At 39.1% G+C, this 19168-nt stretch overlaps 1 protein-coding gene across 1 annotated transcript in view; it reads right to left on the bottom strand.

Annotated features, from left to right (window-relative positions):
- Positions 1 to 17908, bottom strand: part of LOC131076138 (protein TORMOZ EMBRYO DEFECTIVE) — a 68347-nt gene extending 50439 nt beyond the window's left edge. The window contains exons 1-3 of the mRNA XM_058013201.2: positions 17452 to 17908; positions 16891 to 17076; positions 16533 to 16682 (exon numbers count right to left, since the gene is read on the bottom strand). Coding sequence (XP_057869184.2) covers positions 16533 to 16682; positions 16891 to 17076; positions 17452 to 17751 — 636 coding nt within the window. The 5' untranslated portion in view covers positions 17752 to 17908. The remainder of the gene's footprint in view (positions 1 to 16532; positions 16683 to 16890; positions 17077 to 17451) is intronic.
- Positions 17909 to 19168: the final 1260 nt, after the last annotated feature.

Here is a 19168-nt window from a genome sequence, read left to right as displayed (position 1 = left end):
ATAGAGTCATCGACGAATTGTTCATGAGAACAAACAACATTGGAAGAGGAAGGTTTCAGACCCTTAAGGTTGTCGTCTTCCACATTTTTGAGAATGAATCTGCCTAGGCATTCAGCAAGAATGGTGAACAGGATAGGGGATATGGAGTCCCCCTGTCTGAGACCTCTAGAGCTTTTGAAGAAACAGGACGGGGAACCATTGACAATAACAGCAGAGGATGAAGTTTCCATAAGTTGAGAGCAGAGCTGAATAACTTTGTAACCAAAACCAAACGCTTTCATGATCCTAAGGAGAAACTGCCAATTCACTCTATCAAAAGCTTTAGCCATGTCTAGTTTTAGGACGAATCCCTGGTTATTCGCCACTTTCAAGGAGTGGATATTTTCATGAACGGAGATAATGGAATCCAAAATCTATCTTCTAGGGACAAAGCCATTCTGTTGGACAGAGATAATCCTAGGAAGAATTTCCAACAATCTAGAAGTCAGAACCTTGGATAAAATCTTGTAAACAGAGTTACACAGGCTAATAGGTCTAAATTTGTTGAGAGAATCAGTTCCAGGGATCTTTGGGATAAGGACAATGAAGGTGGCGTTCAGCTCCTTAAGAAGTCTTCTGGAGCCAAAGAATTCTTTAACACCATTGTATATGTCAACCTCCACTATGTGTCAGAAATTTTGGAAGAAAAACATAGGGAAGCCATCCGGTCCAGGGGACTTGTTGCCCTGAAAGGAGAACACCGCCTTTTTGATTTCCAGATTAGAGAGAATACGGGATAAAAGGTGGTTATCAGCTTCCGTCAAGATAGAAGGAATAGCTTGTAAAAGGATGTTTTGATTGCTGAAATCCAGGTTATCCACTTCACCCAGCAGGGTACTGAAATGCTCGAGAGCTTCCTTCCTAATGTCGCAATCCTCTGTTAGGATACCTTTATTGCAGGATAGTCTGGATATTCTGTTGGCTGCCCTGTGCTTGAGAGCAGTTAAGTGAAAGAAGCGGGTGTTTTTGTTGCCTTCCTTCAGGAACAAGGCTCTGGATCTTTGTCTCCAGAAACTCTCTTCATTAGAGATGATGGTGTGGTATTTTGATAAGAGATTATTTTCAGCCATCCTAAGATCTTTAGTCAGCCCAACCTCTTGGATTCTATCCTGAACATCCTTTATTTCAGCTTTGACTTGAGTTTTGCTCTTGAATATGTCCCCAAAAATCTCTTTGTTCCAGGTTTTAATTTTAGCTTTAAGAATGTTGAGCTTTTTGGCAATTCTAAATAGAGCCTTACCCTCCACTTCAGAGTTCCACCATTCAGCAATACAAGCTTCCAGAGAAGGATGGGAGAGCCAAGCTTTTTCAAATCTAAAAGGGAAGTTTCTCTTGGCCGAAAAAAAATTGGCAGTGAAGGAGATAGGGTAATGGTCAGACCCAATTTTGATAATAGAAGCAAGGGAGCAGCTATACTTAGAAAACTAGTCAAGAGAGATTAAAGATCTATCAAGCTTAACTTGAATCAGATCAACTCCGGTTCTTCTATTGGTCCAGGTGTAGTTGATACCCTGAAGATCCACATCAATGAGAGCTTGGTCATTAATGAAGTCCATAAGGTCTTGTTTTCCATCAAGTTGTAAAGGGATACCTCCCATCTTCTCATCATCTTTGAGCGGGGTATTGAAGTCTCCCATGATAATCTAGCTTTGATCAGCAAACTGGAGTCTGTCAGCTGCAAGGCTTTTCCAGTATTTAGCTCTCCCAGATTTGGTATTAGGAGCGTAGACATTAGATAACACCCAAACAAAGTTATCCTTAATATGCTCAAGCTGAACTAAGTTCCTATTAAGAGCAGAGATGATTTCCTTTCCTGTTATTGTTTTTTTATTCCAGAAAATCGCGGTTCCTCCAGAAGCTCCCTCCGAGTTAGATCCTATGACTCCATTTTCCTTGAAAATTCTGATCTTTTCAACTTTTTCTTTAGACATTTTGGTTTCCTGAACAAGGACCACATCCGGTTTATGATTTCTGATGATGTTTCGTAACACATCCTGCTTATGAGGGGCGTTCAGCCCTCTGATATTCCAGGATATTATCTTCATACTTTAACTGGGGATAGGGCTGACTCAATGGAACACTGTGTTCCATCAACACGGTTCTTCCAGCTTTCCTGTTCCCTTTGATGTTTTAGGGATGGCCTTCCCTGCTTTTTATTCTAACTTCCAACATCTGCCTTTTTCTTGATCTTGCTTCTAGTTGAGATTCCTCCATTGAGTTCCTCCTTGTTCGATTTTCCTTCTCTCGAACAAGATATCCGGAGATTCCCATCTAGCATATCCACACTTTGAGAAGGGGTTTTAAATAGGAGAGGCTTTGGGCTTCCATTAGTTAAAAGCAGTAAGGGCTCAGTATCATAAGGGTCTTGAGCTTCATTAAAGTTTTCCTCAGCCGATATAGAGAGTGAAGAGGCTGGAATGGTTTCTTCCTTCTCCTGACTAACTGATCCATCCTCCTGGTCTGGATAGGTTTCTTTCTTCTCCTGACTAACAGATCCATTATCCTGGTCTTCTGGGTTTTTTTTATTGTTCATCTCAGTTCCTTGCTCTGCTACTTTAGATCTCTCTGGTAGGTCGTTGGAGCAAACACAATCATGTTTATCATTATTGCTACTCACAGTCCTCTTGACTTCATTCATAAGATCCATTGCATCCTTTTTTTGGTTACACTCGAATGTTGATGAGTCTCCTTTTTTATTTATCGTTTGCCAAATCTTTTTGTTCTTAGTATTGCTATCAGCCTTAATTTCCTTGCATTTCTTGAGCGGACATGATTTAGCCCAATGCCCCCATTTTTTGCAGTGGAAACAGGCAAATGGTAGAGATTCATATTCAATAGCTTGAGACCATTTTCCTAGTTTAGATATGATATCTATGGATTGAGGCATATCTGTCATTTGATTAACATTTACGCAAATGCGAGCAAAGACTAACCTTGATTTAGCCACCGTCATCGGGTCAATCGACAAGAGTTCTCCAAAGGACTTTGCAATGCCCTTGAAAACTTCCTCATTCTAGTATTCCAACGGAAGACCCGGGAGGCGCGTCCAGACTGGCGCAGAAACAAAGAAGGATTCATCAAGAACAAGATTCGGGGCCCATTTCTGAAGAGCCAGGGATGACTTGCCAAACATCCAGGGGCCTTCGCAGAGAGCTTTATTCATGTCTTCTTCAGAATTAAAAGCGAAAGTAAAAAACCCTCTAGGTAGAGCTGCCACTTCCACTTGTCCTTTTACAAGCCATTTTCTCCTTACAAAATTCCTAACATCATCAATGTTAGGTCTAAAGCCAGAGAATCGTCCCACTAATGTCATAGATAGTCCAGCTACAGTCAAATCGACCACTTTGTCCGGAACGAAAATAGCGACCAGTCCAGAGGCAGGGTCTGAAATGTTTGTTACTTCCGGAAGCCCAGATTTAACCAGCGGCTTCACTCCAAAGAGCGAAGACCATTTTTTGCCTTTACCTCTGTCGTGTGGGTCCCTGGGGTTCGAATCTTTTTCCTCTCCCGGTTTTGTTTTTTCCTTGTCCTCTTCTGACCCTTGAGATGCCTGACCTCTTGCCTGTTCAATCCCAGAAGAGCTGCAATCTCCAGGAAATCCGCCTTCCCCAGGAATTCGTGTTTACTAACCCTAATAATTGAGATATATATTATATATATATGTATATATCAAGTGTGGTTGCAGGACTTAATCAAGGTTTATCTTGTTAAAAGGGCATTTTACTTGGTAAAGATATATCTCTAACTATACAACATCTTTTCCTTTTATTGAACTTGTGATTCTAGGGCAAAATTTAGGGTAATCCCAAAGGGGACATTACAGACATCTTCCAATTTTTGGAACACAACCATCTCCCTCTCTACTTTATCACATTCACTATTTTACTCAAGATGGCAACCCAAAATTTGCCAACTACAATTTGTGAGGTCAAGAAAATTGCAGTAAGATTTTGCTTTTAATTTTCATTCTACTACAGACTTCTTTACAACGTGTTAAATATACTACCTATGCAATCTACCTTTTCAGCACTCATTTTTATTTTTATTTTTATTTTATCTTTATTTATTTACTTGAAAATGAGTGCTCATATTCTTTGGTTAAGCATGTCCTAGCTAATAGAGGTATTTTTATGTTAGACTACTATATGCACTTTGGAAAATTTTAAAATGTATAGACTTACTAATCACCTCTGGGGATGTGTTGACGTGTATTTTGTACACCATCATACACAGAATAAAATACCGATAGGCATCTTATCCTCTCTTGAGAAAATAGTCTCTAACTGCTGAAGATTCGCATAAAGGATCAATTAGGAAGACTCCAAGGTTCTGTTAGTAGGGTCTCTACGTGTGGACAAGCTTCCAGCGGTATGATGTGATTTGCTGTTTCCTCCAAGGGGCCTTACGCATTCCGAAAGTTCAAAGATTTTACTAAAACTAAAGGAACTTTTCAAAAAATAACAAAAGAGTAGGGTTTGAAAGAGGTCTAATCTAATCTAACCCTAGGAATGACTTCGTATGGACAAGATTTGGCAAGATTCAACCAACTTCAATTTTGCCATAAGATAACAACTCAATTGAAATTAGTGCGATCTTCTAAGGTAATAAAATGATATTCAATGCATTAAAGATCAAAGATACTACCACGAAGGTACATATCCAAGATACAATAATGATTGAAGGTTAAGGGACTCAAAGTATTCTCCAGTCGACCACACAAGGCGTTCCTACAATCAGCAAGAAGCTAGTGGTTTGGATTACGAATCCTACCAAAGATCAAGTCTCACACAATGTCCTTCAAATTAACACACTACTTTGATTGAGCATGATTCAAGTAAGTTAAACAACCATGAAGATAACCAAGGAAGTTGCAACAAAACACCATAACTTCAATATTTTATTGATTTCCAAGTCATCATGTACAACAATTGCTTGAATTCCTCTCTTCAAAACTCAATCTTGCTACAAAATAAAATTGCTTCTAACTTCTAATCTCTTAGCTATCTCTCTTTTCTATTACATCAACTATTGACTATTAACTATTATCAAATGAAATGAAAAATAGGGGTATAAATAGCATCCCCAATTACAATGAAAGGTCCAGATTGAAAGTAGATCAACGGACAAGATCATGACACCTAAACCCTAATTAGGGTTTGTTACAAATGGCCTCCTTTTTACTGAACAATATTAAATACATAGCCAAATATTAAATTTGGCACAAAAACCTAGGAGACATAGACCAATGATAAATAAGATGTCATGTCATCTGTAACAACCTTTCATCTAGAATCTTATTCCCTTTCCAATTCTCTTTCTTAGCATATGCAATGAATCTTGATACGATTCCTTCGATTTCTGCAATTGGAATCTCGGGAAGATTCTTCATACTCTCTTCCAAGTGGATGACCTGATCGAATGCATCTAGAAGAGCTGCGTCCCATGAAGGTTCAAGTTCCTTCGTTCTTTCAATCAAGAGCATGGTGGCAAACATCTGATCATACTGCTCATCTGTAACATTTGCGTCCTTGCAAAAGATGACCTTGATTCTATCCTCTAACTCCTGCATATCCACATCTGTCTCGACCTCGATCCTTCTGCCAAGAATGGTACGAAGTACCTCAAATACTCTGTCCTGGATCGGATTGATCACCTCCTCAACTTGGCCACATCTAACACTGATGTCCTCAAAGAAAACACTCTTCATATGGAGTAAGGTTGACCAATGAAACAAACTGTGAGATTCTCCCTCCAAGATCTTCTCCTGCGCTAAAATCTTCCTTGAAGTATGTCTAATAACTTTCAAGACAGGAATGATAACATCCTTGGTATGGGCGAATGCAGCTACTGTTATCATCAAATTGTGGATTATCTCAAGAACTTGGATAGCTTGATGAATAATCTTCATCATCCTTGTAACAAACTCTATGGCCACTGTATGAGATCTATCCATCCAATTACTTGTACGTTGGACCATGTTCCTGAATCTTTCTGCTTCATTGATTGATTGAAGCGGCAATGCTTGTACTGGTGATCTAACTGGATCCTGACGTCCCAAAGGTTCATTGATGTGACTGAAATATGTCCTCCATGCACCGACCTCTCTCTCAAGCTTTCTGTTCTTCTCCATTTCTTCTCTAAGCTTGTCTTTCAATGCTTCAAATGAATCGGTAGCATCATCTAAAGTCTGCTCTGCTGTGGATGGTCCTAACTCAAAAGTCTGTATATCATATTCTTCTGCTAGGATCTCACCTTCATATTTGTCTGCTGCCGGTGTAGCTATCTGCAGTTTTCTGGATCCAGTCTCATCTCGAATCATCTTGGACATCTTGGTAGCCTTCTTCTTTTCTGTCACTTCCTGTGAATGTCCAACAAGGCTCTCTAAGTCGATTGCATTGTCCTCGTCCTCTACTACGATCACCTTAGTTAATCTTTCCTTCAACCAATCTGGGATATTCGATCTTGTCTCTTGAACTTGAATCTCTTTATGCACTATTTCTTCTTCTCTGGGGGGAGATGTCATTTCATTATCTTCCTCTAACTCATAGTCCTGGAGAGATCCATCGGGTGAACCATGCTGTGCCTGTCCTTCTTCCTGCCTGTCGTTCTGTACCATAGACTCCATGGATTCTTCCACTTGAATTGTTCTATTTTCTGGTCTAGAAGAAGTACCGGATGATCAATCTTTGTTGGCCCCTTGCTTTCTCTTGGAAGACTCTTTCTTTTCTGACCTTTCTTTTCTCTTCGAACCTCTTAGATGGAGATTGCCCTCACTGGCACATCGAAGGTTACCTTCACCTGAATTCCTAGGATTAGGATTGCCTTCACTCACACTAGCTCCACCTTCGGCTGGTTTCTCTTCCAAAGTGAAAGACATAGCTATGCCTTGTTCTCTCAATTTCTGATGCTGAACGTCAACCCATCTGCGAGTACAAGACAAAACTGGTGCCATCAAAGTATCTAAATCCATGACCTCGGGCTCATTCCAATCCAACCTTATTGTTTTGCTTTCTCTATCATAGGAAGACTGGATATGTCTGCCACTGTCCTGAGCTTGGTCGGCCACTCTGTATATCCTGCATTTCCTGATGAAATCCAAAGGCAATCTAGAATGCATTTTTCGTTTCACTTCAAGATCATCTAGGAGGTTCATCATAAAATCTTCTATTTGGTACTCATGTCTAAATTTCCTACCGACTGTCTCCTCTAAATGTCCATGTGGATCAAAGCTTTCTCTCAAAGCAAAAGATGAAAAAGAATACAAGGCTAACTCCTTCTCTGCGTCATCCATGGCTAAGGCATTAGGACATACCTCAACTGAATTCCCCAAAATAATAGGTACTGGAACTCCATTCTGATGTCTGTGTCTGAATGCCTTCACATATGCTGCCAACTGTCTTGTTACTTCAAGTAACACAATTCTGGCTGTCGGATATCTCGGCAACATGTACGGAGGTAAAGGACATCCATGCACTCTAATGTAAGTGAACTTGGGAAACTGAATGAACCAAGCACCGTACCTCTTTATGAATTCCTGGGCATCCTGAGATAATCTATTGTAAATCCCACCTTGCAACGTCCTCGTGATGTTCATCGTGAAGGTATCATTAACTAACTTGTAGTTGCTTCCTGGCGGATGATGCAAGTAGGCATAGGATTCACAAGCTCTGACCTCGCCGGGTCCTCTTCCAATCACTCCTCTGTGAGGTAGTCCTGCGTACTCAACACTCCTGATCAAAGCATAGATGACGTATGAACTCATGTGGAAGGACTTAGTAGCCCTGAGTCTCCTCAACTGTACGTCTAAGCAATGGCTAATCATCCTAGCCCAATGTATCGTACCTTTCCCTTGAACAATCACCTGGATGAAGTAAAACATCCACTTCTCAAAATAGAAGGCATGAGGGGCTCCTGTAACTCGGTTGAGCATGGTAATCAAATCTCTGTACTCCTCCTGGAAATCAATCCTGTGCGGTGTGTTCAGGACCTTGCTCAGACGGGGACGGCTCTTAAGTAGCCAGTTCTTATTGATAATGCTTAGACAAGCATCTGGATCATCATCGTACATTGATCTGGCTCCTTCTATGCTCTTGTATATCATGTCCCTGTGCTCTGGAAGATGGAAAGCTTCACTTATAGCTTCCTCTGAAAGGTACGCCAAAGTGTTTCCCTCATTGGACACGATCGTTCTGGACTGTGGATCATAGTGACGAGCACACTCGATCATCAACTCATGGCACTGAATAGCTGGAGGAAAGCCGGCCGCCTTAATGATGCCACTCTCGATTATTCTCCAGGCGACAGGTGATGGCTTACCAATGTAAGGGACATCTCGAAACTTCTTCGTGCTGAAGTTGCCTAAGTTTGTATCTCCAATGTGGCTCCACTTTGACACGATCTTGGTCTCCACTTCTTCGGTCTTTTGATCTTCTTTCATGAGAGCTGAACGACTGGTGGATGCTCCCGCCTTCGGGGTTGCCATACCTACACAACATTTCATAATGAGAACTAGATTTTGCAATAAATAACATAGATTAGAGAGATGAATTTTAGGAAACTCCATGATAAGTCTTTGAGTTATCATTTCCTAAAATAAAACGATTGAGCTAGGAATTCAAAATTCAAAATTCAAAATTTAAAATATGACGATCAACAATAAAAAATTAAAACAATAAAATCAAATCGCCATACCTCAACAGAGAGCTAACTCTAGAATGCAAAAAGAACAAAATCGCCTAGGCAAAATTGACGAAAGATGGTCTTCTACGTGATCTCTTCTTCACAATATCAATTCCGCCACCTTTTGATATGTCCTTGATGTGATCTCCAATGTCTTAGCAAATTCGCTCAAATAGATCTTCAAGTTCGCACAAATGAATCTCCAAATTTCGCACCACCTTGAATGATATTAGCGCCACCTTTGGATATCAATTCGCACTTTCCTTTGATTGATAATTCGCACCACCTTGCTTGGAATGAAAACTCGCACTTGAATGGTAAAATGACAATGTAAAAATGATGGTTTTCACCTCCCTTTATAAGCGTTTCTCACCATTCACCCTAAGGCCGACTTTTGTAAAAAATATAGCAATTAAAAACGACTTTTACATAAATAACAAGGCCGACTCTCCAAACCAAACGTTCCATTCGATTTTTTAATTAATTAATTATTAAATGCCTTTCATTTTTAATTAATAAATTTCGATTTTTTACAAGGCAAAATATTTAAATGCTAATTTTCATTAAGTATCGATTTTCTTTTTTTTTAGCATTTTAAATAAATTCAAAAATGTATGTTTGAGCGCCAAATTTTGAAAATGGAAGATACGTACCTCATCGCCCTGGTCCCTTGGAGAGGGACAGGAGCGATCCATCAATTTTGTCATGATTCTTGCAATTTTGACGTCTAAAGTCTTCATCTCCATGTTCAAATCGACCATTTTGTCGGGTCCTTCGAGTTTGAGTGTCTTGCTTGTGCGAACAAATGCCTTTATAACCATTATCGCCCTGGTCCCTTGGAGAGGGACAGGAGCGATCTTCATACTTTCACGTTGATCTTGCATCTTCGAACTCCAATTTTCATCATAAGGCAAATAATAACATTGCTTGTTCATTCCATGCTCGTCCCACTTGCTTTTCACAAGACATTTTGATGTTTAAAGGATCATCGCCCTTGTCCCTTGGAGAGGGACAGGAGCGATCCTTGTCTTTTCTCCATTTTAAGCTCAAACTGGTAATATTTAACGTCTATCTCCCTTTGTATCGCCTTCCAAATAATGTTTAAAACATTGTGCAACTTTGTTTTGACGTGATCTTTAAAGGATATCATGTGTTTTGGCAAATATCGCCCTGGTCCCTTGGAGAGGGACAGGAGCGATCTCCATGTCCTGGCTCAAATTTGCAAACATTTGATCTTCGTTCTTCGTTCATTGCCTTCCAAAGGACGTCCTTTACTTCGCCAATCCTTGCATTGTCTTGATTTTGAAGGAGCATGAGTGTTTTTGTAAAAATCGCTTTGGTCCTTGTCCAAAGGACAGGAGCGATATAAGTCTTTTAGCTCAATTGATAACACTTTGACGTTCAAAACTTTTGCATATCACCTTCAAAAGACGCCTTGAACCTCTTACAACCTTGCAAAACCTTGCCTTAACGTGATTTTTGCATGAATTAGTCAATACATTCAATATCGCTCTGGTCCCTTCCTGAGGGACAGGAGCGAAGTTCAAGGTTTTGAGTTTGTTCTCATGTTCTTCAACTTGCCATTACCTTCAATGCGTGAAATGACATCCCTTGATTCCCCTTGGTCGCTTGAAACTTGCTTAACTTTTGAAATCTATGCCTTTATGGAAATATCGCTCTAGTCCCTCCCTGAGGGACAAGAGCGAACTGGGGGTCTTAGTGTAAATCTTTCAATGTCGATGACCTTTGATGCTTTGTGCTTGACGAAGATGCCTTAAGACGTCCTTGCCACCTCGTTTCTCATCTTGAAATGTCTTGAATTTGGAGGAACGGTTTTGAACTTGAAGAAAAGGCAACGAACTCATTGTATCGCCCTAGTCCCTTGGAGAGGAACAGGAGCGATCCTGCTCCTGTGGGCTTCATTTTACTTCGTCATCTTCAAAACTTATATTCAACGGATTCGTAATGTACCCCTTTATTCATCCATGCCTTGAGATCGATTGTAACTTGGCAAGAAAATCATCTATAACAAAAATCGCTCTGGTCCCTTCCTGAGGGACAGGAGCGAACTTAGGCATTTAGGGTCCTTGCTGATGTTTCATGATCTTCAATTTATCTTCAATGAGTTCATTTCACCTCTGTCCTTGCCTTCAAACATAAACTTGACTTGATCTTCGCCTGAATCTCGCCTTATGAAGAACATCGCTCTGGTCCCTGGGAGAGGGACGGGAGCTACAATGTATTTCGCCCTGGTCCCTTCCTGAGGGACAGGAGCGATTTTAGCATTCTGGGTCATTCTCCTTCATGTTTGCACTTCAAGTTATATTCATTTGATAAAACATATCTCCTTGGACCTCTTCAAATCGTCAAGTCATTAAAAATCCTGCAAGGACAGAGCAAAATTCGATTTGTAGCTCCGGTCCTTCACTGAGGGACAGGAGCGATTTTGCTCCTACAGGCCAAAATATCATGATTTTACACATTTTATCACTTCACAAGGCGAAAACAAATCATTTACAATGCCAGGGATCAAAAATCAAAAAACTCAAAATTTGGTCAAAATTGGTCAATTGGTCAAAATTCACATTTCATCTTCAACACTTAGACAAATTTAAGCTCTGCATTCAACATTCCAATTGAAAATAGACCACTTGGGCGAAATCATTGCATTCAAAATTTGCATTCTTACAAAAGAAGCTCAAAAAGCTCTCAAAATTGACTGGATTCTGGCCTGAAAAGACGTTAATTAAAACCCTAAGGGTTGACCCTAAATCCAGACAACTGACTGACTAACAAAACCCTAAAAAGCAAAGCGAAAGGCGAGCGAAAAACGAGCAAAAAGAGGGGGTCCCCATTTGCATGGGGCGATGTGTGAAATGGTCACAACAGGATGTTAGCCAGTGATCCATGTGGACGCATCTGCCCCCCCCCCGGGTCCACATCTCCGAGACAAGGATATCTTCAAGACTGGGAGACGGGGACATGGCGTCCCCCGTCGTCCTGCCACCGCCACCAGAGATGCCGAGACTTCTGTGCGTCGACGTCTCCAAGACTCCTTGGAGATGTCCAGGCGTCTCTCGAGGGGCAGGGAGACGCACAGAAGTCTCGGCATCTCTAAGACTCCTTGGAGATATCCAAGTGTCTCTCGAGAGGCAGAGAGATGCGCAAAAGTCTCCCGTCCGAACAATTAATAAAGCGTTTAAATTTTATTAAAAAATAATAATTTTGAGCGAATTTTTTGGGTTTGGGGGTTAACCTAATTAGACATGGGCCCCACCCATGCCCCCTATGCATTACAAAACCCCTAAAATTATTGATTGCACTCACATTTCTATTTCTGATTTTTTTACCAGCAGGGTGAAAAGGAGAAAAAACTCAGAAAAGAGTGATTGAAGTAGTTAAAAGAGTGAGTGCAAGTGTAAGAGGAGTGAAAAGGAGCAAGAAGAAGAGGAGGAAGAGAATTCTACAACATTTTGGAGAGATTTTTCGAGCGCATGGTAGGTTATTTCTTGTTTTCTGTTTGTTTGATTTTTTTATTTTCAATTTTTGTAATTTTTTTGTTGTTTAAAAATTTTTTTTTATTCATTTCAAAATCAGATTTGATATTGAATCTTGAGGGCAAAATGATGAATGAATCATTCCTCATTTTGCCCTCAAGATTCAACAACAAATTTTAAATTTTGTTTTCAAAATTGAAATTTGTTAAACTAGGTTGAAGCTACATGCTTATTGAGTTTATTTTTATTTTTATTTTGTGAAATGAAGTGTCACTATCACAATGAGCTCTCATGACATGAGTGAGGATGGGATGGAAATCCATTCTCATAGTGGAAATGATTCAAATTATGAACCCGAGGCTGAGGGAGGTGAATCCCGGAGCCCAATCTAGTTCCATGGCAAGTGCACCAGCTAGTACAGGTTGCCCTTCCGAGTTATTGGCACAATTTGCTAGGGGTCCTTATGATCCTAAATCTCCTCTCAAACAGTTTGCATCAAAAATAGCAAGCACATCAGGGACAGGTGGGGGCAAAAGGAAGTGGCAATGCAACATTTGTGGCCTTGCATGGTTTGGTAGCATGACTAGAGTCAATGCAAACTTCCTTTTTTGGAGAGGAAAAGGTGTGGATTTGTGTCTCTTTTTGGAAGAACCTAAAAACATTCAATATAAAATTGAGATCAACAAGCTTTGGGGCATTCTTGATGAGAATGTAGTTGCAATCCCTACTACTTGATCTGGTAGGGCATAGCTTCAGCAGAGATAGCAAGTGCAACATACTTCTTCTTGTACATTGCAGATGAGCGGAGTGATGTCTAGACCTTCATCCATTTCCACTTCCAGTGCCATAGCCCAATCACGAGAGATTAAGGGGATAGGGAAACGCAAGTTGCAAAGTAACCCCATAGCTGATTTGTTCAATGTGCAACTGAAGGATGATATAGATGATGCCATTGGCAAGTTCTTCTTTGCCAATGGCATCCCATTTCATGTAGCTCGGTCTCCTTATTATAAGGAGATGATGTCAATGGTGGCAAAGGAATAGCCATCATATGTGCCACCAAGTGAGACCAAATTGAGTACCACGATCTTGGACAAGAACTATTCCAAGATCAATGTGTAGATGGAGAAGATGAAGGCATGTTGGGTGGCCTTTGGATGCAGCATAGTTATGGATGGGTAGACGGACATTAGCCATCGTCCGCTCATCAACATCATGGTTACATGTCAGAGGGCCCATACTTTCTCAAAGCAGTTGATTGTACAGGGCATCACAAAGATGTTGATTTTCAGTTTGAGGTCCTCGAAGAGGCTATTGGGGAGGTTGGGCCACAAAATGTGGTCCAAGTAGTGACAGATGCAACCCATGTGTGCAGAGCTGCAAGAAAACTTATTGAGGCAGCCTATAGACATATTTGGTGGACTCCATGTTGTGTGCATGCCATGAACAATGCACTTAAGGACATGGGGAAGATTGACTGGATTAGAGGAGTGGTCAGTGATGTGAGACATGTGCAGATGTTTATCTGCAATCACCACACTTCACATGCACTCTTCAAAACCTTCTCAAAGAAAGAGTTCTTGAAACTACTTGAAACCAAGTATGCATCCTATTTCATTTTCTTGGAGAGAATGATTGAGTTGCAAGAGGCACTCCAATTCATGGTTATGACAACAGAGTGGAATAGGTGGGTCAAGGCCAAGACAAAGTAGGGGAGAAGGGTGAAGGAGATAGTGAAGAGTGATGTGTTTTGAGCCGATGCAATATACATAGTCTCCATCATTGCTTCAGTTTTCTAGGTCATCAGATATGGGGATGGGGATGCACCTAACCTCGGAGAGGTGTATGAGTGCATCGATTCTATGTTTGGCCAGATGAGGATTGTTGTGCGAGTGAAGGACCCCACTTTAGCATTCTAAAATGAGCACATTCGGCCAATCATTCAGCGCAAATGGGACAAGCTCAACACTCCTTCGCATATGGCTGCCTATGCCTTGAATCCTAATTGGTACAATGCTAGGCCCGGTAGAGTTACACCAATTCGGGATGATGAAGTGAAGGCAGGGTTCTTTAGGTGCATAGAGAAGATGTATGATTCTAAACATATCGGCATAATTTGCATTGAGTGGACAAAATTTGCCACTCTTAGGGGTTATTCAGATGGGGCAAAGATGGATATAGAAACTATGGCACAAGAGGACCCACTTTTCTGATGAAATTGTCATGGTCAGAAATCTTTGACTACCACTCTAGCAATCTGTATGCTATCCCAAGTTTCTAGTTCTTCAGCTGCTGAGAGGAACTGGTCTACATATAGCTTCATCCACTCTCTTAAGAGAAACAAACTTACCTCGAAGAGAGCAAAGAAGCTTGTGGCTATACATAGTGTTTTGTGTCTCATTGACCGCAAGACACTTGTGCACAAAGAGAGTCCAATGGCATGATAGGATGTAGAGCCAAAGGAGCCATCATAGGTTGATGAGGATGCAACCACTTCAGATGCAGGACTGGTTGGTATTAGTTTGAGGGATCTTGACCATGAGGAGTCCAGCAGTTCCAATGATAAGGAGTTTACAGATGATTAGAAGCCTCCCTTCACTACATTTTGATATTTGTACTTTAAGTCTTATTTTGATATCATGCTAGTAATTGTAATGCTATTGCTACTCATTGTAATGATGTAATCATCTTTATGATATCAGATATTCATATTTTCGATATAATATAAATCTCCAATTTGACAGTTTCATTTGTCAAATTTTATTTAGCATTCATGAAATCTTTGTATTTAGTATTTCAAATTTTGCTATTTTATAATTTTACTAATTTTCCATAGTTTCATTTGAAATGTAATTTCTAAACCTTTATGCATCTTTTCACAACTAGTTTTTCAAGTACTATATGTATATCAGCACCACCACGTCGCCACTCCCTCCGCACACACCCCTCCGCCGCCATCCCCAAACTTAGGCCCTTTGTCCCCCCATCCCCACATCCCCAACGGCCATGGAACATTGATATTAGCAACTTAAAGGTTTTGAATTAAATTTGCTGCCCAACGGAACTATCATTTCTTCCTTGCAAACACAAATATGAATTTCTAACTCCTCAAACTCAAGCAAGATTTATTAACTTATCTAGAGTTAGTATACTGTATTTCAAATTTGTAATAGTATTATATATATGGTAGTTTTGTTTAACATATGCATTATATGTGGTTTTCTCAACTTAATTCCTCTGTTTTAGGCTGCAGAGTGTATGTTTATTATTTTTATGTTTTTTTGTACAGACATACCCACAATGTATCCAGCTAAAAAAAATCACTAGCCAAACCTTTACCCATTCTCAGTTCCGATTCAGCAACTTTGATCTAGAAACAAGTGAAAGGGAAGAAATAAAAGGAATGGAATTCCTCTCCAAACTGCTCCATCTGCCTAACAGAAGAGTACAAGAAAATAAGAATTGTTCCACATCTAATCATTCAGTTACATCCATAACTGCTCTCACCAGATAGACGAGCGCTATGGAATGGTAAAAGACCCTTTTGACCACATTTTTATTTAAATTTGGCCAGATAGTGAGAATGCAGAATATTTCTGCTTCCACTTTATGGGGCTAATTTTCCCTTGATGGATGGTGCAGAAGTGATCAATGTTGACAATGATTTAAGCTGAATCATATTTGGATGACCATTCACTAAATTTACTTTTTATATATGAAAAGTAAAACCCATAGATGAATTTGATGTATCTTCTGGATTAGAGATTTCATATTGTTCTCGATTTGACTTAGTGTGTGAATACAATACAATATGGGTGGTGGCAGCTTGCTAACTTTTTTGCAGGTCTAAGCCCCCTGACCCTAGTTATCTTTAGCCAAAAGAAAAATCAAGTTCATCACCAAAAAGTTCAGTTCAACCCGAGCTTTTTCCTGGTGCTAAATATATTTTCAACATAATAAAATTATAAAAGAGATTTGGAAAAAATGCACATTTCGATTTTATTTCCTTCAACCTTGCTGTCAGCTTGATGAGCTACAATTGGTGCCAGAAACCATCCCAGCGAAAACTATTCTTGTAAAAAGGGACTAGTTTAGAGAAGCAAGCCTTCAAATGCCCATAATTTCCTAAAAAATCAAATCAATCAATACTGTGCACAAAAAATCCTCTAAAATTGTATGTAATGGCCTGAAGCAGTATGCACATCACAGAAATGAGTCATAGGCATAACTATAACTGTATCAAATAGACAGCGCCAAAGTTTTATTTACTTTCAGGTACACATATAAATAACAACATACACTTATATTAAAGAGTACCTTATCTCTACTAGCACTAAGAAGAATCCATCCATTTTCAGAGATTGCCAAGCTAGTCACAACGGAAAAATGTTTTTCAAGCACAGCAATGCACTTCTTAGCTTTGAGATCCCATATTCGTACTGTGGCATCTGTACTTCCAGAGATCAGCTGTAAATCACAGAATCAGTTTATCAACCAGATTGCATAAAACTAGGCGTTTGGCAATCATGAGAAGGACACTTCAAAAGAAGATACATACAATGCTAGGATTTTCAATCCACAACAATTTACACTTAGGGAGGCACTTGTGTTCTCACTCAAAAAATTAAAGATGCTGAAAAAAAAAGTCATGAATGCTTTAGTAATCACAACATACCACAAGGCGTCCACGAGGATCCAGATGAAATAGAACCGTTGTAACACCCATTTGGTGGCCTCTAAAAGAATGCGTGCAGAAACCTCCATCCACATCCCACACAAGAATATTTCTGTCAGCACCAGCAGTTGCAAGCAATCCTCCAGAAGCATCACAAGTCATGTCTGCCACGGGACCACTATGCGCCTACAGAATTAAAAGAAGTAGTTTCAATATGAATTAGAAGAAATTAAAAATTAATTAAGACATCAATTAAGTTAGAAAGCCTTAGTAAGACAGGCTCTGAAGCTAAATAATCCCCGACTTTTCTGTATGACATTATAGTTCAATATTGGCATTCAGGAAACTTAAATTTCAGATACCGCTTATTTATCAAAGTGACAAACATTTAGATGCACAAAACTGAAATCTTCTTTCAATCCAATCAATTTTGTCTACATCCGAAATGTACAAACAAATAAAGAAAATAAAAACCACATATCAATCAAGGAATCCAGTGCAAACAGTGAACAAGCGAAAAAATAAAATATAAACAGACTTGTAAAGAAAGGTATGAATTACCTTCCACGATCTAATGCAGGTGAAAGAAGATAAATCCCAGAGTTTAACTTGCGCGCTTCGACTGGCGGCAAAGAGTAATTTATCGTCAGGGGTAAGTGCCAATGCAGTGATAGGCTCGGAATCTCCCTCCAAAGTGCTTCTGACGAAGCCATTCGCCACCTCCACAATCTTAACTTCGTCGTCACAAGCGCACACTAGAAAAGAAGCATCTGAAGAAAGCCTGTAAGGTCCCCCCGTGTAGAATTTTTGTAGAGCAGGAATGCCTCGAAAGTTTTTCTTCAAATTTACAGAACTGCCCATGGCTCGCTAGACGTTACGAGCTCACGGGAAATCTACAGTTTACTCTGTTTTGTGTTGTGCTTCGCTTTGGTAGCCTCTGAGTATCAGCAGCTAGGGCTTTTAAAGGGTTTAAGAAAAGGGAAGATACATTTATAAAAGATACATCTGTAGAAAAAGAAGTGGTGTTTTTCCTTAGGTTTTTTATATAAGAGGCATCCGTTTTACAAATTCAAAAAAAAATTATGGAGAAAAGAAAACATATAACTAGTATACTTATATTTAAAAAATATATGTAAAATATGCTAGAGATATCTTATAATAGAAAAGAATCATCTTCTAAAATACTAAAAGAATACAAATTCATTAAAGCCAGCATGCAAAAAGATGTGAATCTAACACAAGACAAGAGGGTTCTATTTTATTTGGAGTAATAAAATAACACCTCCACAAAAGCTGAAACATGGCATATTTTATGCATTTACCTCTCATTTGCATGTCAAATTGTTTCAAAAATGATTTTTTGTTTACATACATTTTGATGTCATTGTAGATCCTCTCACATAAAAATAAAATTTTGTTCTTTTAAAAAACTAAATATTATTTTGAATTTTAAAAATAAGATAGAATTTATATGATAAAATATTAAAATAAGATTTTTAAGATTTTTTATGTGATTAGAAAATAAGATAAGATTTAAAAATAAATAAAGAAATTGATATAATAATCTTATCAATTTAGAGAATAAGATTAAAAATTTATGATTTTATTATAGAATTAGTGAATAAAATAAGATTTAAATTTAAATTAAAGTCTAATTAGAACTAGAATTATAGTTTCATTAAGATTAAAATTTAAAATTTTTTAAAGATTAGGGTTAAAGTTATAATTATCAAATTTATTTGATTCTAGGATATGTTTTGTTGATTTTTTATAATCATATATATGTTTTTTGAATTATTAGTAGATGTGGATTCACCCTCCAGGGACTAGTCTCACCCCAGGCTCGCCCTCAAGTGGAAACATTGGGTCGGGGCTGCAGGGATTGGAAATGCACTAGGTACCAAAAAAAAAAAATTATTATAAGATAATAATATATTGTTTTAGTTTATAAGATATATATTTATTTATTTTGGTAAGCTTCTACCACAAGGGGTAGATCCCTTCATATTGTTCTCACATAAACAAATTACATCCAGTTTGCAAAATACGAGCCCTTCACTAAGTACATTAACCCTCTCAATCTAAGAGGTAGAGAACAAGTCTCCATGATTACCAACAAAATTAGTAAAGGGCTCAGTTGTGTTTTGCTCCAAACCTTCCCTATATAGCACAATAGCCTCAACCATCTTTTGATTCCTTCTAACTACTTCTGCTATATAGCCTTCCTCGGGCTGAGGCCAAATGGATTGAATCACCACCCTCACCCCTTCCTTATATC

The sequence above is a fragment of the Cryptomeria japonica genome, chromosome 10 (assembly GCF_030272615.1).
Source record: "Cryptomeria japonica chromosome 10, Sugi_1.0, whole genome shotgun sequence".
NCBI lineage: Eukaryota > Viridiplantae > Streptophyta > Pinopsida > Cupressales > Cupressaceae > Cryptomeria > Cryptomeria japonica.
The sequence above is the reverse complement of the archived record's forward strand: the minus strand, read 5'-3'. Positions and strand labels throughout refer to the sequence as shown.